Genomic DNA, 25,401 nt, shown 5'->3' on the forward strand with positions numbered 1-25,401 from the left:
CCCGTGTGGCCCACCACAGCTCCAGTGACCAGGACCAGCCCACAGCCCTGCCCCACGAGCAGGCAGATGGGCTGCTCTGCCCCTGGCCCGGCCATCACTGACCACCGCCAGCCTCCATTTCTCCCCTGAAGTCTGAGTAAGTCCTGCAGTGGACGTGTGCTCAGTCGTGCTCTGCAGGTTTGGGGAGCTGCACGTGTCACCCTCAGGCCAACCCGGTCTGCGTCTGAGGGATGAGGAAGAGGGTGCTGGGAAGACGGAGCAGAAGGACGTTCCAGGTCTCCAGGGCAGGAGGTGGCAGAAACGAAATACAGGTTCAGGCAACTCACACTTTCCCCCAAGGCTGTTCCTTCTCTTGTCCACCTCCGCTCCCCCTCGCCCGATTTACTGGTGACATGGTACCTCCACCGCGCACAAGCCTACACACCAGGAGCCCGCCGGGACCCCGCTCTCCCCGCCCACCGGCCGGTCCTCCGCCCCAACCCTGCCACCCCCCAGCCTAGCCCCTACTGTCCCTGCCGTGTCCCCTCTCGTGCCCTCGGAGTTCAGAGACAACCTTCTGAGCAGGAAATCTGATCACACCACACCTGCTTCATACCCACACGGCTCCCCAGCACCCGTGGTGGACGCCCCAAGCACCACAAATTCAATCACCGAAGGGGCTTCCGTCTCCATCCTGGAGGAAGAAACAAAACATTCCTGGCGCCTGCAGGCAGGACAGACGTGGGGAGGTGAGACCCACCCGCAGGCCTGCTGCAGAGGTGGGCACTGCTGATCTGCCCAGGGGAAAGGAGACGACTCGCAGGCTTTCGGGTTTCACACAGGATAGATGTTGGGGATGGAGGGCAGAGGGTGAGCCTGCGGAGTGTGGACCGTCCAGGAGGGGCCGACAAGCTTGGAGCTCAGGAAGGGGGCGGGAAGGGCTTCATCTTCTCTCCAGAACCTACTGCCCTGCTGTGTGGTGACCAATGCCAGGAAGTCAGTGATCGGAGCCACAGAGAAGCCAGCTGAGCCTCAAAGTGGACATTCGGTTCTGAGCCCGGGGATAAGGACGTGCCCCGCAGGCCCAGAGGACCAAAAAGCTGCCCCACGAGCAGGTGCTTTGAGCACATCGTCATACAAAGTCACCGTACGTTATGGTGCGTGACATGCCACGTGTACGGTACCAATAAACAGGACCCTGCTGATTGAGAAGAGAAACTAAGACAAACGTCATGCAGGAGTTTTAAGCAAAACTCACAGCATCGCAAGCTCGCTGCGTGCCGACAACTCATCACTCGGCAAGCACCCAGGGCCTCACGGTGCCCAGGGCGCCCGTCAGGGGCAGACAGGAGGACGGTGCCAAGGAAGTGTTCCTCCACCTCCCACGGGGGCCCCAAGCACACAGCCTTCTGCTTCACTCCCCAGTTCTGGAGAGAGTGCCTTGGCGTCACCAATGGCCTCTTACAGGAGGAGGGCCGTTTCCTTTGCCTCTGCTTTGGCTTTTGTTTTTGAAAATTATCTGCTACGTGGAATAAGTCTCACTGACGATGGCCAGAACTGTCTCTGTGATGCCTCTGTTCAGTTTCTTCCATTCTCCCCAGACCTGCTTTCAACGCAGAGCAACAACGAGAAGGCTGAAGACGCATCCAGCCCACGCTCCTCAGGAAGCCGCACACCCGAGGGCAGCGCGGGGCAAGCACGCACCCCCCCCTCCGTCCTAACGTCCTGCTGCCTAAAAGGAGGAGGGTATCACCCCCAGGAAACACACCGCGAGAGCCGGGACACGAGTGACAGCGTGCGCTGGGACAGAAGCAGAGACACGTCCTCTCCTTACCAAGGCCTCTTCACTCCCTTGCCTCCAGGCCAGCTTCCACGCCGAGGGGCCCTCTTCGCGGCCATGCTGGGGGACACAGCACAGCTGGTCAGCGCGGAGGGACAGAGGGAGGGTCCCAGGGCAGCCACAGGGCCCACCCCCCCTCTCATGGGGACGCAGGTCCTGGCTCAGAGGGGCACTGGTGGTGCGACTTCACACAGGAACTCAGCCTCTCTGGGCCTTGGTTTTCTCTTCCAAGAAATGGGGAGAACTGTGAACCTTCTTCCTTGTGCCAGTGAGGCGGCAGGTAAAACGGGAGAAGCTGGCCATCCTGCTGTGGTCACTGGCCCCAGGAAGGCACAGCTCTCAGATGTCACTGCTCAAAACCATTTGGTGCAAAAGAGTGGGGAGTGCACAGCGTATCACCATGAAGAAAATGAGCAGTTTTCCACGTGTCCATAAAATTATTCTGGCATATTATGGGCTCTCCACAAATGCTGAAGAATGTTGATGCTATAAAATATATGACCCAATCACAAGCCAGAATGAGCTGCCAAACATCTTCAAAATCACCGCTGGGCTCTCTCAGGGGAAAGAACGTAAAATGTCTCATTCATAATTCTTTATATCGGTTACATGTTGAAAGAATAATATTTCAGAAATGTTGGATTATATATGTTATTCAAATTAATTTTATGTTTCTTTTTTAAGGTGCCTACCAAAAATTTAAAATTACAAACGTGGCTCACATTGTAAGTCTAGTGAACAATGCTAACACTTACCAAAAACATGGGGAGACAGAAGGAAAACATTAAAAACTATATATTTTCATCCAATAATTCCAGTTCAAGAAATTTAGGGCTTCCCTGGTGGCACAGTGGTTAAGAATCCGCCTGCCAATGCAGGGGACAAGGGTTCGAGCCCTGGTCCGGGAAGATCCCACATGCTGCGGAGCAGCTAAGCCCGTGTGCCACAACTACTGAGCCTGTGCTCTAAAGCCCGTGAGCCACAACTACTGAGCCCATGTACCACAACTACCGAAGCCTGCGGGCCTAGAGCCCGTGCTCCACAACAAGAGAAGCCACCGCAATGAGAAGCCTGCGCACCGCAACAAAGAGTAGCCCCTGCTCGCCACAGCTAGAGAAAGCCCACGTGCAGCAACGAAGACCCAACGCAGCAAAAAATAAATAATAAAATAAAATGAATAAAAGCCCTTCTCTAAAAAGCAAAAAAAAAGGAAGAAAGAAAGAAAGAAATTTACCCTCGAAAAGTAGGAGGGAGATCTGTATCATCAGAACTGGAGGGGTTTCCACAACAAATTAGGAAAAACAGTATATGCTGCATGGGGTGTATGTGTATGTAAAACAAAAAAAGGCATTCAAATCCCCCAAATATATATATCAAAATAGGATTGTGAAAGATAATATAGAAAAAAAGATTATGTGGGAAGAATTATTTGTAAGGCTAACTTTTCTTTCTAAGGTGTGGCTACAGCTAGACAGTAAGGAACCCAACCACTGCCCCAAACTGAGTGAGCGAAACATCCTCACATCAAACAATACATGCCGCACGGCCTGGTTTAGGAAAGACCACTGTGCTGTTGCGTATGTACATGGAATAAAGGTCTGTAAAGACATGGCACGAGATACTGAGGACAGGTATCTCACAGGCCAGGGCTTCAGACAACTATCAGAGAGAGAAAACGACTATTCTTCACAGGTAACAGAAGCCAAAATCTGCTTGCTGCATTATCTATAAGAAGACAAAAACCGAGGAAGCGGTTTGATAATAATTTTAACACCACAGTATACAATTCTAGAGATACCAAAGAATCATTGTGAAGACTCTTCTGATGATAATTATGAAAATGGTATACAAGATGAAGACTGGGAGTTGTGGTGTCCTGAGTGACACCATATCACCGACACGTGCTTCTTGAGTATACACACATGCACACGTGGTCCAGAACATGAAACATTACACCTTATGACTTGCATGTGCTTCTCGAGTATACACACACGCGCACACAAACACATGCTCGCACACCTAGTCCAGAACATGAAACAACTACATAAGGAGCAGGGCCATGAGGGTGTCAGTGATAATAACAAATGTTTGACAGAATTCGCCAGTGAGGTCCTCTGAGCCTGGGTCGCTTTGTGGAGAGATTTTCTATACTAACACAATTTTGTTACTAACCACAGATCTACTCAGGCTTTCTGTTTCTTCTTGAGGCAATTTCACCAATTTATATCTTCCAGGAATTTCCCTTTCATCTAAATTGTCTAATCTGTTAGCATGAAATGCTGTCATTCTATTAGTGAAAGTGGGTGCTAAAGTCTCAATCACTGTTGAATTTTCTATTTCTCCCTTTAATTGGGTCAGTTTTTACTTCTCGTATTTTGTGTCTCTTTTGTGAGGTGCATGTTCATTTATAAATGTCACATTTTCCTGCAAGCTAATTATTTTATTACTACCATACGTTCCTCCACCTCTAGTCCAGCCACTCAAGCTCTGTTACAGCTGCTGTTTGATGGTTTACCTTGTCCATCTTTTTACTTTTAATCCATTTGAGTCTTTTAATCTAAAATGTATCTCTTATGTGCCTCCTGGAATAGCCAATCAAATAAGCCATCCGCAAACAAGGCCCGCCTCAGGGTCTGAGTCGCAGGACCACGCCCACTGCATAACAGAATCAGTGTGAAGTGTCTTACCTTCCTTCTGGAGTCTTTATCTTTCCCATTATTCCTCTCTAAATTCTCTGCATGCCTAGGAAGCAAATATGATCAAAATCAAAATTAATTTTAAACAAAGACTTGAAAATTAAAACATTGACATCCCAGTGAAGGCTCAGCAATTGATATGATTAAGAATGGCAGTAGTTTGGCATATTGCAAAGCACGCTATGTTAGAACTATGAATACTAAATCCTTTTTTAAACTATTTTTACTATTTCAGCAGTAGTACAAGATAGGAAATACCTTCAGAAGAGAGAGAAGAAACTATGTTTTAACAAATTTGTGTTTGTGTATGACTCTATATCCTTATAAGAGTTCTAGAATATTCCTGTAATTTCATTAGAGAATCTCCCAAATGTTATTTTGTGTTTAATATAATATTTGTATTTCCAAAAGAAAGATTTACCTTGAAATATGTTCTATTCTTTAATCATATTTTATATGTTTACCTGGGACCTAAAATAAAGGCTTTCAAAATTGCAAGTTGATTTTCAATTTTTGGAACTTACATTCATACCAATTCAATATAGCATATGTTTAAAAACATACAGAACCAAGCAAAAGCTTCACTGTGCATTCCAGCAGATCTGCAATATAAAATCCAGGAATCTGCACCCCCAGGTTTAAGTACTAACTTTGTTCAAACTTGTAAGAATTTGGGCAAGGCACTTAACCTGAGTCTTCCTAATCTGCAAAAAAGAATTACCAAATATAGTTGTCACAAAGAACAAATTATAACGCAGAGCTCATATACAAAATGAGGGTTTACACACAAACTCTCATCTGTAATCTTCATGAACCGCACAAAATAGGTATCATCCAAGCTTCACCAGAAAAGATGAGGCTCCAAAGGGCCACCCAACATCCCAGGGAAGATGTGGATGTGCAGCGGCCTGGCCAATGCCCTGGCCTTTGTCTGACTTGCAAACACTGGGCAGCGGTGGTCTGCGGGCGTGTCTGCGCTTAGTGTTTAGGGGAGGTGAACCACAGGCCGGTAAAAGGTGCCCAACAGCCCACCTGCAGACGCTCCCCCCTCGCAAAGCAGAGACTCCCAAGCGAATCGGTCCCCCACGTGAGGGTGGACAGTCTAATGCTGCATGAGCAAGTATGTAAAAGGCAGAACAGGACTAATGATTCATTGATATAACAAGCTTCCAAGCTCCACGAGTACACCAAAAATACAATTTAGAGGGCTTGCATTGAGAGTAAATGAGGTGCATCTATAATTTATTCTCACTTACTGGCCCTAATCAGGCCCAACAAGAAAAATTCATTTTGAAGCATTGTGTGAGAACTGTGTTGTAAACAGAATAAACAACCAAAGGACGAATATTCCTTACTCGCTTCCAGTCCCATCTCTCTTCGAACTTGCACCTCGATTTCTGCATTCACCGTTCTATCAAAAAAAATTCCATAACCATTAATTAGTATATCATAATGAATTAACCATAATTAGTGAGCTCTGTAAAAGAAGTCATGAGCTCAAAATTTAACAACAGCATCGATGTTACAGGCGTCTCTTAAAATAACGGTTTTTACAACCTCTCTTTAGTAAATAAGGGGCTTGACATAAGGGAGATGAATAAGGTACACCAAAAGGGGATGCGCCTTTCTCTGAGGGGGCTGATGCATCAGGAAATGGTACCTCGGCCTCCCTCCTCCTGTGCTCCTTCTTGCCCACGCTGCTTCGGCGCTTCTCCTCGTCCACATGGAAGCCTTCTTTATGGCGTTTTTCTTTATGCCTTTCTTCCCCTTCCTTGTCAGAGAATGAATTGCTTTTTTCTTTTGAATACTTCTCTCTTTTCTCCCTTGTGCTGCTTTTTTCTCGATGTTTCTTTTCTCTGTCTGGCTCTTTCTGCTTCCTGTGTCGTCTTTCACCTTCTTCCTTATAAAGCCAATACTTGAGAGGATTGTCTTTGCTGTCACCATACTGCAACTTTGGACGTGACATTGAAAAACACATGAGCGTATAAAACAGACGCCTGCTGTCTTATATACACATTACAGCAAACACAGGGGAAGATACAGAACTGACCTGGCTCTCACTCCCCTGTCCTGCCGCGGGCACCTTCCCATACTCACCTGGCGATGGGAAAGGAAACCGCGCAGACACCCCCCCCGACACACACACACACACACACACACACACACACACACACACACACACACACACACACACACACACACACACACACACACACACACACACACACACACACACACACGACAACAGACAGCGCAGCCAGCAGCCTCACCCTAAGGAGGAGCATCGTCCCAATTCCTCTGCATGGCGGACACCCTTCCCTTCCTGCCGCCCTCTCCTCGACTGCCCCGCGTCCTGAGCGCTACCAACACGCAAGGCCCTCCTGAGAGAGCCATGTGACTTGTCTGGAAGGACATCCGCTTTCGTGGGCGCACACTGCGCCTCTCTTCATGGCACACAGCTCACATGTCTGCCCCCACCCGCAGGGAGATGGTTCAGCCATCCCTGCATCCCCCAAGCTTCCAGGGATGTCCAGGGACCACGGGTGCCGAGGCCACAAGGCAGCGATCTGCGAGCTTACACAGTGGGTCATGAGCGCCCGGTTCGGGGAGCATCACCACCATGTCTCAGCAGGACCCAAACTGAACCGTCCTTCTCCGTTCACTCAGGGCCTCCTCCGCCTCTGTTCCCCGTGGTTCCATCCCCTCCAGCCCCCACCCGCTCTGCTCATGGCCACCAGGATAACCTTCCCAAAGAGAAACATGGAGAAGCTCCTCAGGTGTGAAGTTAGATTCCTGCACACCCATCACAGACTGAATTCGAAGGGAATTAAAGATTTACCGTTAAAAAATTATGAGGACCCAGAACAAAACACAGGCAACTCCTTACATGACACCAGCGTGGGGAAGAGGGCTCTCCAAGCATCACAACAACAACAGAAATAAGGAAAGACAGACCTGACTACTTCATAACTTTAAACTTACTTATAAAAATAACGATTGCACAGTAGAACAAACAGAACGCTGACATATATAACTAGCAGAGAGTTCATCTTTAAAGTACTCTTAAAGTTAACAATACACCCCACTAGACAAGTATGCAGACATACACAGGTAGTAACTAATAATAGGACAATAAACCCTTTTATAAAATGCCCTTTGGGGACTTCCCTGGTGGTCCAGTGGATAAGACTCTGTGCTCCCACTGCAGGGGGCCCAGGTTCGATCCCTGGTCGGGGAAATAGATCTCACATGCATGCCGCAACTAAGAGTTACATGCCACAACTAAGGAGCCAGCGAGCCACAGCTAAGGAGCCTACCTGCCGCAACTAAGACCCAGCACAACCAAATAAATAAATAAAAATAAGTATTTTTTAAAAATACCCTCTGCTTCTGAATCAAATTAGCAAATGTTAAAAATTATGATAATGCCCAGTTGCTGCTTAGGACATGGGGAATCACACTCTGATGTATGAACAATTACAGTCTAATGTAAAACAAATGGGGTAACACTTACTTTGATCTAGCAAGTTCACTTCCAGAAATTAATCATAAGGAAATAATTATGAATAAATGCAAAAAGTTTATACCATGGATGTCTTTACCGAAGACATTTAGAAGCAACGTAAGTATCCAAAAAAAAGCAGATGTGTCCAGAAAACATCATTGAATACTGTATTATGCAGGTATTAAAATACTATAGACAGATATGATAGCTTAGAAAAAATGCTCAAAATGTATCAAAACAGTTATAAAACAGTAAAAATCCAACTTAAGAAAATAAAGTTTCTATGTACATATCCAAACACATACACTTATATGAACATATGTACATAAACCTATAGGGCATATAGCTAAACATTATCAGTAATTATCTGTTTTTTATTTTTTCTCTTATTATTATTTGCATTTTGTAAATTTTCCAAGATAACCAAGGTTTACTCTTGGAATTGGAGAAACACACTTGCCTCTGAGAACTTGGTGCCTGAGAACTGTCTTAGGTCTTAGACTCCGTTTTACAGTATTTTCCAGAAGCCTCTAACGCCTGTGCCTGAGCGCCCTGAGCTTGCAGCTGGAGCCCCTCCCAGGCCTCGCCCTGCGTACCTTTCTTTCTCGGTATCTTCTTTCTCTCTCCTCATCTCCTCTCTCAGAGTCTTCATCTCTCCGTGCCCCCTCTGCAATTTTTGCTTTACTTACTACAAAAATAAAACGGACTTTTAACATTCTCAAACTTTAGCACAGCAAAAATATCTTCTAACATCCTGCTGCAGTCTTTACTGTAGATGTCACACAGTAACACATATGAAAACATATTCTTTAATTAAAACACATTCTCCAATCTCAAGAATGGAAAGTTCTAGAATCTAAACTTAAAATGGAATAAAGAAGAAGGAAACCTGGAAAGCATGTCAGAGGAACACCTGGGAACCCGAGAGGAGCCCCGGCCCAAACACAGGCCTTTGGGGCTCCTGCCCTGGACTGAGATGCTCAGGGAAGCAAAGTCCAGTCCAGCTGGGCAGACTGCTTCATTCATCTGCAGGGAAAAGGCGGCTTCGGATGACTGGGGGATTGCCCCCCGCCCCGGGTCTCCCACAGCCCTGCTGCCTGGGGCACATGGATGCAGGAGGCCCTGTGATGCAGGTGGGTGCACCCACCCCACCCCATGATCTCTCCCTGCCATGGGGGAGCCCAATAGAGCCACCTCAGTCACTGGTGACGCCTGCAGCCCCGTTCAATAGTGAAAAACTAGACTTTCATTTTTGAATTTGCACCAAGTTATTAGGCTTAAAACTAAAAGAATCCACATTTTTAAAGGTGAGGACAAAATTCAACATACAGAGATCATCGAAACAAAGTTCATTCACTCCAGAAGTATTCACCAGGGGCTTCCCTGGTGGCGCAGTGGTTAAGAATATGCCTGCCAATGCAGGGGACACGGGTTCAAGCCCCGGTCCAGGAAGATTCCATATGCCGCGGAGCACCTAAGCCCGTGTGCCACAACTACTGAGCCTGCGCTCTAGAGCCTGCGAGCCACAATTACTGAGCCCAAGTGCCACAACTACTGAAGCCCGCACACCTAGAGCCCGTGCTCTGCAACAAGAGAAGCCGCCGCAATGAGAAGCCCACGCACCGCAACGAAGAGTAGCCCCCGCTTGACGCAACTAAAGAAAGCCTGCGCGCAGCAACGAAGACCCAGTGCAGCCATAAGTAAATAAATAAATTTATAAAAAAACCAAAAAAACAAAAGTATTCACCAAACCTGACCACTTTCTAGGAGCCTGGGGTACACAAGATCAAAACAACCGGTGGGGGTCTCCTGGGGGGACACAGGAGTGAAGGGCTGGGTTCCGAGAGACGGGAGAGAAAGAGTGGGGGGTCAGGATGATCGTCAGGATTTCTGACCTAAGGAAGGAAGGGAGGGCCCCGGGGATCCAGGGGAGACACAGAGGAGACGAGGGAAGAGGCACGAAAACAACCAGGGGAGGAGGGAGGACCGTCAGTCTAGTTGTGCAATGAGTCTCTCCAGAGCAGCCCACTCAACACTGCACTGAAAATCCAGATCAGGCAGCAGACCAAAGGACTGATCTGAAACCAAAACAGACTGTATTACTAAAAAGTACCGGGCTTCCCTGGGGGCACAATGGTTAGGAGTCCACCTGCCAGTGCAGGGGACACAGGTTCCAGCCCTAGTCCAGGAAGATCCCACATGCCGTGGAGCAACTAAGCCTGTGTGCCACAACTACTGAGCCTATACTCTAGAGCCCGTGAGCCACAACTACTGAGCCCGTGCACCACAACTACCGAGCCCACGTGCCACAGCTACTGAAGCCCGCACGCCTAGAGTAGCCACAACTACTGAGCCCACGTGCCACAACTACTGAGCCCGCATGCCACAACTACTGAAGCCCACGTGCCACAACTGAGCCCACGTGCCACAGCTACTGAGCCCGCGTGCCACAGCTACTGAAGCCTGCACACCTAGAGCCTGCGTGCCACAACTACTGAGCCCGCGAGCCACAACTACTGAGCCCGTGTGCCACAGCTACTGAGCCTGCGCACCACAGCTACTGAGCCCGCATGCCTAGAGCCCACGAGCCACTACTGAGTCCATGTCCCACAACTACTGAGTCTGTGTGCCACAACTATTGAAGCCCATGTGCCACAACTACTGAAGCCCACGTGCCTAGAGCCCGTGCTCCGCAACAAGAGAAGCCACTACAATGAGAAGCCCATGCAGAGGAACGAAGAGTAGCCACCGCTCGCCGCAACTAGAGAAAGCAACGAAGACCCAACACAGCCATAACTAAATAAATAAATAAATTTATTTTAAAAATAAAAAATTTAATTAAATTTAAAAATACCAAGAACATCAAAATAATAATCCTAAAGAGAGGCAATGGATAGTCAGGTAGTCAGTGTTAAACTTAATTAGAGATAACCCTCTTAACCCCAGCTCTGCCCCAGCATTCGGCCTGGCAGAGATGCACACTCGGGTCCTCGGGGCCTGAGCCCCTGCACAGGAGGGACACACTCCAACAGGGGCCACAAACCGAGGTCCTAGTCCCATCGTGTTCACAGCCTGAGGATTCTAAGAGTCACTACATGCTCTTCTCATATGTTCCTTTTTTGTTTATGTTGGCTAGTTTGAATTTTTTATAGGAAGCAGACACTATTTGCATAATAAAAAATAATGAAGATACTTATTTCCATTTTGGGGAGGAAAAAGTTATGTACCTCTACCTTAGAATGCCTAGGAATTTGGACAAATAATATTTAAATACGGCTTAAATCTGACACTTTTGAGGAATTCTTTTTTATCAAAGAGCATTATTTTTGTTTATTTACAACGTGGATTACGATCTATTGAGGTAATAAACCTAAAATACATTTCAATGGTAAAACTCCAGCAAATCATGAGAAAACTGTTACTCCTTTTGTTCACTGAAATGAGTTTTTAAAAACCCGAAAGAAGGCTTCCCTGGTGGCGCTGTGGTTGAGAGTCTGCCTGCCAGTGCAGGGGACACGGGTTCGAGCCCTAGTCTGGGAGGATCCCACATGCCACGGAGCGACTAGGCCCGTGAGCCACAACTACTGAGCCTGTGCGTCTGGAGCCTGTGCTCCACAACAAGAGAGGCCAAGATAGTGAGGCCCGCGCACTGTGATGAAGAGTGGCCCCCGCTTGCCACAACTAGAGAAAGCCCTCACACAGAAACGAAGCCCCAACACAGCAAAAAAAAAAAAAAAAATTAATTAATTAATTAATTAACTCCTACCCCCAAAATCTTCTAAAAAAAAAAAACCCGAAAGAAAAGAGTGCAAAGAGCACACGCGAGCACCACCGGGGCCTCCCACTTCACAGTCAAAGCCGAGACCTTCATAAAAACCAGGAGAGAAAACAAGCGGGGAGGGGCCACCTCCAAGGAGGAAAGTGCCCCCGAGTCACAGACCTGCCCGCCTGTGCTCGGGCCTGTCTCGGTCCCTGTCGCAGTCGCGGTCGCCGCCCAGCCGGCTGCGGTGCGCGGCCACCTGCCGCAGCTCCGCCGGCCGCGCCCGGCCCCTCTTGCGCTCCTTCGCTCGGCCGTGGGGCTTCTCCGCGTCCCGCTCCTGGTGCTTCTCCTGTGGCCGGCCCCTGTCCTTCCTGCTGTCCCGCGGCTTGTCCCTGTCCCTGTCCCCGCGGGGGCGCCCCCCGGCAGCCTGGCCGTCCCTCTCGGCCGCGCTCTCTCTGTACTCGGCGTCACGGTCTGGGGCGCTGGGTCTGCGCTCTTTGCGGTCCGCCCGGTCCGCCTCTAACTCCCTCCGCGGCTTCCTGGCTCTGGGCCTCGTCTCTTCCGTGGGACTGGCTGATCGAGCGGCCTGCGCGAGAGAAGGACGACGGGGCTCTGAACCCAGGCTCATACTCACTGAAGGGCCCTAAGAAGCGCTGGCGTCAACTGCTCCCCATCCCGGCACGACGGGCCGGGACGCAGACTCTGCAACCCGCAGAAGCGGGCTCAGCTTGGCAGCCCGTGCTTGGCGAGGCGCCCACTTACAGGGACGTCCCAGTGTGCTGGCAGATCAAACCTAAAGCGCTACGTGAGTCAGAAAGAAAAGAAAGGGGCGCTGAGGCTGTGCGGGAAAGTCTCCAGGACACTATCCGCCGGGGCCCCCCTCAAGGAACAAGGACCCTTGTCGGAAACTCTCAGGAGGTCTTTTGTTTGGCCATGCTGCGCAGCATGCGGGATCTTAGTTCCATGACCAGGATCGAACCCGAGCCCCCCGCACTGGAAGCATGGAGTCTGAAACACTGACGGACCACCGGGGAAGCCCCCTCTCAGGAGGTCTTGATCGCAACCCCTCAGCCCCGCACACACATGCACACAGACCACACACGCGCACACGCACTCACACACTCACAAGGCCCGAGCTCTGAACGCTGACAGGAACCCGACTGGTGGAATGCTGGGCCGAACTGGGACGGAAAACCCGATCCAAGAGGGTTCCAGAGCAATTAACCACATGGCTTTATCTCTGAGTCAAACCACCTCTGAAATGAGCCACATGGAAGCAAAGTTGTGCAGAGCTGAGAACCCGGTAACACTGTGCAAGATTACCATCCAGGGTCCAAACAGACCCCAACTCAAATCTGTTTTCCCAAATCTTTAAAATATATTACCCAAAGGTGTTTTCTGAGCTCATCTTCTTTCCAAGTATCATCTTTGGTTCTTCTCTAAAAAGAAAAGTATAGAGTTAGAATTTTTGAAGTTTAAAATATCTAATTTTTTATGCTCCAGTGAGCTGATTTTTCATCAGACCATTTTAGTCAATGGCAATCCTCGGTATGCCAGAAATTACTGTCTATCTACAAGAATAAAAGGCAATACGAACACCGATTTTTTAAAATTACCCACAAATGATCACAGGCTACTTCATATTCATGCTGCTCCGAGGCTCGGGCCCACCACAGGCACCCAGCCCCACCTCCCCTCGGCGGACTCAGGGCGGACTCCTCGGTGGGATCTGTGCCGGGCAGGTGCCTCTTCGGGTGCTAAGAGCACACAAGCCCACAACCAGGGGCTCCCGGCCACGTGCACGGCGTGATAAATAACAAAAGCCACCAAGGATGTTTTCCCATAGAGAACAAGGTAAATCTACCCTGTCTACCTCATTTCCCTTTGAGACACTCTGCCTTATACAGGGCGATTTGGTGTGTTTAAAATTTAAAGCAAATGGAGTACAAGTGAAAATGAAAACATATTCACGGATCAGCCACCAAAAATTTTCCTGTTGATGTGAAAATGAGGGAAGCAGAAAAAAATTCACAACAGCTCATAAACACTCTAAGGAGAAATAAATAAAAAGCAACCAGGCCAAGAATCTACCAAAGCACAACCAGAAAGTACATCGTGCCCTGCTGTCACTGGAACACGTATTCTTTTCTGATAAATTGGTCGATTTAGCAAAAGGGGTCCACGGTAAGACATGGTGAAGATGGTCAGCGGCAGTTAGCATAGCTATAACCTGCAGCTGCTGAACTTTAAAATGTTTTCTCTCTCAAGTTAACGGCTCTTTAGAGAGGTTTAATACTTGACCTTTTCCAAACAAATGGGCCAAACCCGACGGAGAGCATATGCGCTGCTTGTGGAGCGGGTAGCCTCTGTGACGAGTGTGTGGGAAACGGGCTTTTAACGGCTGTGATTGCATTACTGAGGCCAATAGAGTAAAAACACCTGAAGGCAACAGATCACCAGAGACCCCAGGGCTTCCCGGCCGCCTCTTCCGTTTTCACCAACAAAACCCAGCTTCGGGCTTTACTTCATCCTGAAGCTTTTCTTTCTTTCCTTTCTTTTTTCTCTTGTAAATTTTTAAAGCTGTAAAATGACACAGAGCTCCTCGTGCCCAACACAGCCCCATTTGTCACATGTATCCCCAGAAACTCCACGCACAGCCCGTGTACGTGAGACCACAGCACTTCAGACCAGGAGCCCCCCTGCCCCATGCCCTCCACTCAGCCAGGGTCCTGCCCTGTGAGGCAGGCAGGCAAGTAAATTAAAACTGACGCTCCAAGTAGGCAGGCAGCATTTCCTCCTGCGAGAGGAAGAAACCCCACCCTGAAAACAAAAGAAAACCCCAGGAGAGCTGCCTGAACAGCAGAACCTCCAACCTCCTTATCTAAGGGTAACCTAAATACAGACATACCCCTCCTACTTACCTGTACATACATATATGTACGTGTTCACACTGCTCGATGTCCTTCCTGATGCAATCACACTACATAGCTCTACAGTGGACACTGCCTATATAATCACCATATGATAACTGATGACAGACTGACATTATAATGCAGTGATCCCAGTTCAGGCAAACAAAAGCGGTGGCCATTGAGGATCTGGTCTCAGACACGTACCTGCGCCACTGAGAACCTGAACTTTTCCTGAACTGCACCAGATCCAAGAACACTACCAGTCATCAGAACAGCGCCTGCCAGCTGCGAGGACCCCAGCCAAGCCCTCACTTCTTCCAAGCGCCAACGATCATTCTTGACAAACAGCTCATGGAGCTAACCGTTTTGCCTTTATAAGCCGCCCTCACTTTGCAGTTCAAGAGCTTGAATCTGTGTCTCCCGGGCTGCAGTCATAACAAACGCCAAATAAACACGTTTTTATCTCAATCAAGTCTCCATTTCTAAAATTTTGGTTAACACAACTTTTAAAACATCCTATAAACAAATCACAGAAAACTTAAGTTATGGAATAACTTATGAAAATGTAGAGAGATTGGTTCAAGATGGCAGAGTAGAAGGACGTGCTCTCACTCCTGCTTGCGAGAACACCGGAATCACAACAAACTGCTAAACAATCATTGACAGGAAGAAACTGGAACTCACCAAAAAAGATACCCCACATCCAAATACAAAGGAGAGGCCACAAAGAGACAGTAGGAGGGGCGAAATCACAATAAAATCAAATCCCATAACTGCTGGGTGGGTGACTCACAAACTGGAGAACATTTATACCACAGAAGTCCACCCACTGGATTGAAGGTTCTGAACCACACGTCAGGCTTCCAAACCTGGGGGTCTGCCAACGGGAGGAGGAATTCCTAGAGAATCAGACTTTGAAGGCTAGCGGGATTTGACTGCAGGACTTCGACAGGACTGGGGGAAACAGAGACTCCACTCTTGGAGGGTACACACAAAGTAGTGTGTGCATCGGGACCCAGGGGAAGGAGCAGGGACCCCATAGGAGACTGAACCAGACCTACCTGCTAGTGTTGGAGGGTCTCCTGCACAGGCAGGGGTGGCTGTGGCTCACCATGGGACACTGGCAGCAGAAATTCTGGGAAGTACTCCCTGGCGTGAGCCCTCCCAGAGTCCGCCATTAGCCCCACCAAAGAGCCCGGGTAGGCTCCAGTGTTGGGTCGCCTTAGGCCAAACACCAAAAGGGAGGGGACAGCCCCACCCATCAGCAGACAAGCCCATTAAAGTTTTACTGAGCTCTGCCCACCAGAGCAACAGTCAGCTCTACCACCACCAGTCCCCTCCCGTCAGGAAACTTGCACAAGCCTCTTAGATAGCCTGATCCACCAGAGGGCAGGCAGCAGAAGCAAGAACTACAATCCTGCAGCCTGTGGAACAAAAACCCCATTCACAGAAATATACAAAAGATGAAAAGGCAGAGGACTATGTACCAGATGAAGGAACAAGATAAAAACCCAGAAAAACAACTAAATGAAGTGGAGATAGGTAACCTTCCAGAAAAAGAATTCAGAATAATGATAGTGAAGATGATCCAGGACCGAAAAAGAATGGAGGCAAAGATAGAGAAGATGCAAGAAATGTTTAACAAAGATCTAGAAGAATTAAAGAACAAACAAACAGAGATGAACAATACAGTAACTGAAAAAGAAAATACACTATAAGGAATCAATAGCACAGTAACTGAGGCAGAAGAACGGATAAGTGACCTGCAAGACAGAATGGTGGAATTCACTGCTGTGGAACAGAATAAAGAAAAAAGAATGAAAAGAAATGAAGACAGCCTAAGAGACCTCTGGGACAACATTAAATGCAACAACATTCGCATTATAGGGGTCCCAGAAGGAGAAGAGAGAGAGAAAGGACCTGAGAAAATATTTGAAGAGATTATAGTTGAAAACTTCCCTAACATGGGAAAGGAAATAGCCACCCAAGTCGAGGAAGCACAGAGAGTCTCATACAGGATAAACCAAAGGAGAAACATGCCAAGACACATAAAAATCAAACTGGCAAAAATTAAAGACAAAGAAAACTAATTGAAAGCAGCAAGGGTAAAATGACAACATACAAGGGAACTCCCATAAGATTAACGGCTGATTTCTCAGCAGAAACTCTACAAGCCAGAAGGGAGTGGCATGATATACTTAAAGCATGAAAGGGAAGAACATACAACCAAGATTACTCTACCCAGCTAGGATTTCATTCAGATTCGATGAAGAAATCAAAAGCTTTACAGACAAGCAAAAGCTAAGAGAATTCAGCACCACCAAACCAGCTCTACAACAAATGCTAAAGGAACTTCTCTAAGTGGGAAACACACGAGAAGAAAAGGACCTACGAAAACAAACCCAAAACAATTAAGAAAATAGTCACAGGAACATACATATCGATAATTACCTTAAACATGAATGGATTAAATGCTCCAACCAAAAGACACAGGCTTGCTGAATGGATACAAAAACAAGACTCATATATATGCTGTCTACAAGAGACCCACCTCAGACCTAGGGACACATACAGACTGAAAGCGAGGGGATGGAAAAAGATATTCCATGCAAATGGAAATCAAAAGAAAGCTGGAGTAGCTATACTCATATCAGAAAAAATAGACTTTAAAATAAAGAATGTTACAAGAGACAAGGAAGGACACTACATAATGATCAAGGGATCAATCCAAGAAGAAGATATAACAATTATAAATATATATGCACCCAACATAGGAGCACCTCAATACATAAGGCAACTGCTAACAGCTATAAAAGAGGAAATTGACAGTAACACAATAATAATGGGGAACTTTAACACCTCACTTACACCAATGGACAGATCATCCAAACAGAAAATTAATAAGAAACACAAGCTTTAAATGACACGATAGACTAGATAGATTTAATTGATATTTATAAGACATTCCATCCAAAAACAGCAGATTACACCTTCTTCTCAAGTGCACACGGAACATTCTCCAGGATAGATCACATCTTGGGTCACAAACCAAGCCTCAGTAAATTTAAGAAAATTGAAATCATATCAAGCATCTTTTCTGACCACAACACTATGAGATAAGAAATGAATTACAGGGAAAAAAACGTAAAAAACACAGACACATGGAGACTAAACAATACGTTACTAAATAACCAAGAGATCACTAAAGAAATCAAAGAGGAAATCAAAAATTACCTAAGGACAAATGACAATGAAAACACGATGATCCAAAACCTATGGGATGCGGCAAAAGCAGTTCTAAGCGGGAAGTTTATAGCTATACAAGCCTACCTCAAGAAATAAGAAAAGACTCAAATAAACAACCTAACCTTATACCTAAAGGAACTAGAGAAAGAAGAACAAACAAAACCCAAAATTAGCAGAAGAAATCATAAAGATCAGAGCAGAAATAAATGAAATAGAAACAAAGAAAGCAATAGCAAGAATCAATAAAACTAAAAGCTGGTTCCTTGAGAAGATAAGGAAAATTGATAAACCATTAGGCCGACTCATCAAGAAAAAGAAGGAGAGGACTCAAATCAATAAAATTAGAAATGAAAAAGGAGAAGTTACAATAGACACCTCAGAAATACAAAGCATCCTAAGAGACTACTACAAGCAACTCTATGCAAATAAAATGGACAACCTGGAAGAAATGGACAAATTCTTAGAAAGGTATAACCTTCCAAGACTGAACCAAAAAGAAACAGAAAATATGAACAGACCAATCACAAGTAATGAAATTGAAACTGTGATTAAAAATCTTCCAACAAACAACAGTCCAGGACCAGATGGCTTCACAGGTGAATTCTATCAAACATTTAGAGAACAGCTAACACCCATCCTTCTCAGACTCTTCCAAAAAATTGCAGAGGAAGGAACACTCCCAAACTCATTCTATGAGGCCACCATCACCCTGATACCAAAACCAGACAAAGATACTACAAAAAAAGAAAATTACAGACCAATATCACTGATGAATATAGATGCAAAAATCCTCAACAAAATACTAGCAAACAGAATCCAACAGCACGTTAAAAGGATCATACACCATGATCAAGTGGGATTCATACCAGGGATGCAAGGATTCTACAATATACGCAAATCAATCAATGTGATACACCATATTAACAAGTTGAAGAATAAAAACCATATGATCATCTCAATAGATGCAGAAAAAGCTTTTGACAAAATTCAACACCCATTTATGATAAAAACTCTCCAGAAAGTGGGCATAGAGGGAACCTACCTCAACATAATAAAGGCCATATATGACAAACCCACAGCAAATATCATTCTCAATGGTGACAAACTGAAAGCATTTCCTCTAAGATCAGGAACAAGACAAGGATGTCAACTCTCACCACTATTATTCAACATAGCTTTGGAAGTCCTAGCCATGGCAATCAGAGAAGAAAAAGAAATAAAAGGAATACAAATTGGAAAAGAAGAAGTAAAACTGTCACTGTTTGCAGATGACATGACACCATACACAGAGAATCCTAAAGATGACACCAGAAAACTACTAGAACTAATCAATGAATTTGGTAAATTTGCAGAATACAAAATTAATGCACAGAAATCTCTTGCATTCCTATATACTAATAATGAAAAATCTGAAAGAGAAATTAAGGAAACACTCCCATTTACCACTGCAACAAAAAGAATAAAATACCTTGGAATAAACCTACCTAAGACAAAAGACCTGTATGCAGAAAACTATAAGACACTGAGGAAAGAAATTAAAGATGATACAAACAGATGGAGAGATACACCATGTTCTTGGATTGGAAGAATCAATATTGTGAAAATGACTATACTACCCAAAGCAATCTACAGATTCAATGCAATCCTTATCAAATTACCAACAGCCTTTTTTACACAACTAGAACAAAAAATCTTAAAATCTGTATTGAGACAAAAAAGACCCTGAATAGCCAATGCAATCTTGAGGGAAAAAAAAGGAGCTGGAGGAATCAGACTCCCTGACTTCAGACTATACTACAAAGCTACAGTCATCAAGTCAATATGGTACTGGCACAAAAACAGAAACACAGATCAATGGAACAGGATAGAAAGCCCAGAGATAAACCCAGGCACCTATGGTCAACTAATCTATGACAAAGAAGGCAAGGATATACAATGGAGAAAAGACAGTGTCTTCAATAAGTGGTGCTGGGAAAACTGGACAGCTACATGTAAAAGAATGAAATTAGAACACTCCCTAACACCATACATAAAAATAAACTCAAAATGTATTAGATACCTAAATGTAAGACCGGGCACTATAAAACTCTTAGAGGAAAACATAGGAAGAACACTCTTTGACATAAACTAGAGCAAGATATTTTTTGATCCACCTCCTACAGTAATGGAAATAAAAACAAAACTAAACAAATGGGACCTAATGAAACTTAAAAGCTTTTGCACAGCAAAGGAAACCATAAACAAGACCAAAAGACAACCCTCAGAATGGGAGAAAATATTTGCAAATGAAGCAAGGGACAAAGGATTAATCTCCAAAATATATAAACAGCTCATGCAGCTCAATATTAAAAGAACAAACAACCCAATCCAAAAATGGGCAGAAGACCTAAACAGACATTTCTCCAAAGAAGACATACAGATGGCCAAGAAGCACATGAAAAGCTGCTCCACATGACTAATTATTAGAGAAATGCAAATCAAACCTACAGTGAGGTATCACCTCACACCAGTTAGAATGGGCATCATCAGAAAATCTACAAACAACAAATGCTGCAGAGAGTGTGGAGAAAAGGGAACCCTCTTGTACTGCTGGTGGGAATGTAAATTGATACAGCCACTATGGAGAACAGTGTGGAGGTTCCTTAAAAAACTAAAAACAGTATTACCATATTGACCCAGCAATCCCACTACTGGGCATATACACTGAGAAAACCATAATTCAAAAAGACACATGCCCCCTAGTGTTCACTGCAGCACTGTTTACAATAGCCAGGACATGGAAGCAACCTGTGTCCATCAACAGATAAATAGATAAAGAAAATGTGGTATATATATACAATGGAATATTACTCAGCCATAAAAAGGAACGAAATTGAGTCAGGTGTAGAGACGTGGATGGATCTAGAGACTGCCATACAGAGTGAAGTAAGTCAGAAAGAGAAAAATAAATATCGTATATTAACGCATATATATGTAACCTAGAAAAATGGTACAGATGAACTGGTTTACAGGGCAGAAATTGAGACACAGAAGTAGAGAACAAACATACAGACACCAAGGGGGGAGAGCAGCGGGGGGGTGGTGGTGGGATGAATGGGAGATTGGTATTGACATGTATACACTGATGTGTATAAAATGGATGACTACTGGTAACTGACTACACTGCGGAACTGAATGAATAAGCATTTTCAGAACTCTAATGGAAAACTGATGAATTCATAAAAGTCCTAACAAAAGATCAAGATAAAAAAAATTAATTACATGGGACTGAGCGAACTGATGAGGATGATTATAATTTTTGTTACTTCCTGTTTGAATACAAAAAAAAATCCCACAAGGACGCAGAGGCAAAAAATATACAAATCAATTTTCACTGCAAAGTAAAGGAGCTGCGGCCTTCCCTGGTGGCGCAGTGGTTGAGAGTCTGCCTGCAGATGCAGGGCAAACGGGTTCGTGCCCCGGTCCGGGAAGATCCCACAGGCCGCGGAGCAGCTGGGCCCGTGAGCCATGGCCGCTGAGCCTGCGCGTCCAGAGCCTGTGCTCCGCAATGGGAGAGGCCACAGCGGTGAGAGGCCCGCGTACCACACACAAAAAAAATAAGTAAAGGAGCTGTTACAGTGGAGGATTCCTGGACTGAATATCAATATTAGGACACAGTGTGAGTGTGTTTCGTGTTTGGTAATTGCAATCATTGTTGCTTTTGTTGTGGTCATCCAGTTACAATGCTTGGTGTCAGTTTATTTGTCTCTTGTAAAAATAAAATACAGTGTGTGTGTGTGTGTGTGTGAAAAAAATAAAATGAATGACTACTAAGAACCTGCTGTATAAAAAAATAAATAAAATTCAAAAAAAGGAAAGAAAATGTAAGGGGCCGGTGTAGAAGATGACAGCGGTCAGGAAGTTTGTGAGCTTAAAAATAAATGGAGGGCAGCCAAGGCACTAACTTCCTAATCCATATTATTAACATTATAAAAGTGGATGATAGAAAAAAAATGGAATAGGAGGGAAGGTACGAAGAAATGCATGCAAACTAAATTCCTCGTCTTTTAGCGGGAATCCACAGACAAGCGGAACGACTACATTTCACAGTGAGTTAATAACACCATTCTAAGCACTTTTATTTGTAGAACCTCATCCAATCCTAGTAGTACTGTCCCTATTTATTCGCTGGGAAATAGACACGTCGGTAACTTTCCCACGGTCGCACGCGCAGCCAGAATTCCAGTCCCGGCCCTGGTGCGACCTCCGCCCGCGAGCAGGTGGACGGTCCCGGCGGGGACGGGTCTCCCCGCGCGGCGTTCACACTCACCTTCCCGGGCTCCATCGCCGCACGCAGGACCGGGCGGCCACGCTGCCCTCAGCAGGGCCAGGCCCCGGGAGGAGACGCCCCGGCACCCGCACCCTTGGCCGGGCCGGCGTCCCGCCTCCTAGCAACCGGCAGGCTGGACAACCGAGCGCCAAGCGACCGTCGGCCCAGCGTGCTCCGCGGCCTCCTCCAGCGCGCCTGCGCCTCCCCGCCTCCTGGCAACTGGTAGGCGGGGCAGCGGAGCGCAGAGCAACCGCCGGACCGGCATGCCCCGCGCCGCGCCTGCGCCTCCCCGCCTTCTAGCAACAGACAGGCGGGGCAGCAGAGCGCCGAGCGACCGCCGGCCCGGCATGCCACGCGGCTGCCCCCAGCGCGCCTGCGCTTCCCCGCCTTCTAGCAACCGACAGGCGGGGCCGCAGAGCGCTGAGCGACCGCCATCCTGTGACTCCCGGGAGGCCCAAAGGAAGCGGGGGGAGGTGCAGAAGGAGGCTGAGCGCTGCGGGGACCCTCGTCGGGTGGGATGTGTGTTTCCGGGGGCGCGGGGTCTGCCGCCTGCTGTGAGGCCCGGCGGTGCTCGGGGCGGGGAAGAAGCCGGGCTGAGCCTGCGGGCTGCCGGCAGGACCGGAGCTGCAGCAGGGAAACAAGCAAACCCGCCTTTCGAAGCGGGAGCGGAGGGAGCTTTCCTTCCGCGGAGGCTCTCGATCCTCGAGTTACTTTGCCTGTGGTTGTCGTTTCGTAGGACATATTTTGCAGGATTGGTAGGAATCACAAAGTATCTGAAAAAGTAATTGTTGAAAGACGCAGCTTTTATACAAATCAAGAGACGAGAGGACTGAAATACTGACACATGGTCTGCATCTCACATTTATTTTACCACAACTATTTTCTTTAAAGCTTAAAATAAAAGCCAGCCTTAAACCTGCAAGGCTGGAGAGGTGTGGGTCCCACGCCCGTGTTGCACGTTATAACTGACATTTAGCCCTGATTCTGCAAACTGTTTCGCGTCTGTTTAGCCTGCAAATGTTACTTAGAAAAGATTCCACTTACCGGTTTCACACGAGAGAGAGAGAGAGAGAGAGAAGGCTCTCAAATCGTGTGCTAAGGAGCGCATCGGTGAGCGTGTTACTAGGGGTCTGTGCTTTTGATGTCATGGTTTTTCTGTAGACACACTATTTTTCAGACGTTGTGTTTTTGAGTCACATACTATTACGGTTTATGGATCAATCTACATAAAAGCCATTTACTCAGCTCCTTGCCTTAGAGAAGTTAATAACAGATCTAATCGTCCTTTTATATTTAATTGTGCTCGGGTTTTGGAGTTTCCACTACTACCTTTTTCATTTTCACTCAGCAGGGCTTAGGAAGAACCAAACAGGAAAGGATGGTAGGAAAGGTAATTTCAGTGATAGCTATGATTTATTTAGGAACTGCTCCAAAGGAGGCACCAAACTGAAGCCTTCCCCTTGGTAATTCATTTAATTCTCATAGCGTCCCTGTGAGATAGGCATGTTACTGTTTTTCAGATGAGGAGACTGAGGGCCAGAAAGATTAATTCAGTTGCCTAAATTCAGAAAGCTAGGGTGGTGGATGGTCTGACGCCAAAGTCCATTCTCTGTCAGCTGAGAAAACAGCTCATATTGGGAAAGCTTCAGACTGTTGACTGTAATGACAAAGTCATCAGCTACAGTATTAGATTAAGTCACGGACACGCACATTGCATGAATGAGCTGGGCTTGGCCCTGGAACCCTCAGAACCCTTCTTCCCCTCCCGAGTGCAGTCAAAACTCCTGTCAAGATGTGTGTCTTGAGTCTCTTCCTCATTTTTTTCCACTCCAGCCCCACCAATCCATCCTCTGTTGCAGGCAGCAATCCAACAGGTGACTCACCTCACCCCCTGCTTCTGTCTCCACCTGGCTCTCACTCGGTTGCACTCTTTTGTCACCAAACAGAATGATTTAGGGTTCCCCAAATGCACCGTATTCACAGGGCTATCTCCTCTCTCTCACCATCCCCACAATATTTGCCGAAAAAATGTCAATAGAGGAAGTTAAAACGATCTTTCTCTCCTTGGACTTCTTAAAACAATTATTTTCTAAGTAACTTATTTGCCAATCACATTTTATCTTGTGGTGTTTCTTCTATCATTTTTCTTCAATAGATGACTCACAAGTTCATTTGATGACATGGGGACTGTTAGAGTGCTGGAGACATAAATAAAACACTGCCTGGACCTCTAGTTGCTCATAATCGCCAGGAGCGAGAAATATGCAAACAATTATTAAATAATGTGAAAGTGTAAGAGCTACTCATAAAATGCAGTGCATGAGGAAGTGGCAAAATGTGCCTGCAGGAAAGGAATGAGGATGGGAAGGGCCTCATTTCAGGTGGAACTTGAAGCACAAAAACCCAGGCAGAGACATGCAGAGAACATCTTAGGGGAAAAGAAATATAGGTGCAAGTGCAGAGGGAGGGAGAGGTTTGGAGAGTTTAGGAAATGTAATAATTGTATCTGCAACAGTGCTGTCCAGTAGAAATATAATACGGGCCACAGGGGTTATCATAAATTATCTAGTAGCCACATCTTAAGAAGTGAAAGGGGCTTCCCTGGGGGCACAGTGGTTAAGAGTCCGCCTGCCAATGCAGGTGACATGGGTTCGAGCCCTGGCCTGGGAAGATCCCACGTGCCGCGGAGCAACTAAGCCCGTGCACCACAACTACTGAGCCTGCGCTCTAGAGCCCGTGAGCCACAACTACTGAACCCGCGTGCCTAGACCCTGTGCTCCACAACAAAAGCCACCGCAATGAGAAGCCCACGCGCCACAACGAAGAGTAGCCCCCGCTCGACACTAGAGAAAGCCCGCACGCAGCAACGAAGACCCAACGCAGCCAAAAATAAAAATTAATTAATTTAAAATAATAATTAAAAAAGTGGAAAACACAGATGAAATCAAATTTAATAAAATATTTAACCAAATATATACAAAATATTATCATTTTGTCATATAAAATATATTTACAATATTGAGTTGTTTTATACTTTTTTAATACTGGCCTCGAAATCCGTTGTGTATTTTGTACTGACAGCACACCTCAGTTCAGACTGGCCCCGTTTCCTGGGCTCACAGCCCCACGTGGCCAGTGGCTTCCACACTGGGCA

The 25,401-nt window shown here is 46.3% G+C and overlaps 1 protein-coding gene across 10 annotated transcripts in view; it reads right to left on the reverse strand.

The window, feature by feature from the left end:
• The window catches only part of DYNC2I1 (dynein 2 intermediate chain 1), a 71,921-nt gene extending 49,520 nt beyond the window's left edge, over positions 1 to 22,401 (reverse strand). For 5 of the 10 annotated variants that reach the window (XM_060156250.1, XM_060156249.1, XM_060156251.1 and 2 more), the window contains exons 1-8: positions 22,248 to 22,400; positions 13,166 to 13,219; positions 11,961 to 12,366; positions 8,617 to 8,708; positions 6,176 to 6,466; positions 5,871 to 5,926; positions 4,507 to 4,561; positions 1,814 to 1,879 (exon numbers count right to left, since the gene is read on the reverse strand). In XM_060156250.1, coding sequence (XP_060012233.1) covers positions 1,814 to 1,879; positions 4,507 to 4,561; positions 5,871 to 5,926; positions 6,176 to 6,466; positions 8,617 to 8,708; positions 11,961 to 12,366; positions 13,166 to 13,219; positions 22,248 to 22,262 — 1,035 coding nt within the window. In that variant the 5' untranslated portion in view covers positions 22,263 to 22,400. Of the gene's footprint in view, positions 1 to 507; positions 648 to 1,813; positions 1,880 to 4,506; positions 4,562 to 5,870; positions 5,927 to 6,175; positions 6,467 to 8,616; positions 8,709 to 11,960; positions 12,367 to 13,165; positions 13,220 to 22,247 lie in introns of those variants that run through there. The other 5 variants (XR_009541853.1, XM_060156248.1, XM_060156252.1 and 2 more) reach the window with 5 other exon arrangements.
• Positions 22,402 to 25,401: the final 3,000 nt, after the last annotated feature.

Source organism: Lagenorhynchus albirostris, chromosome 8 (assembly GCF_949774975.1).
Source record: "Lagenorhynchus albirostris chromosome 8, mLagAlb1.1, whole genome shotgun sequence".
NCBI lineage: Eukaryota > Metazoa > Chordata > Mammalia > Artiodactyla > Delphinidae > Lagenorhynchus > Lagenorhynchus albirostris.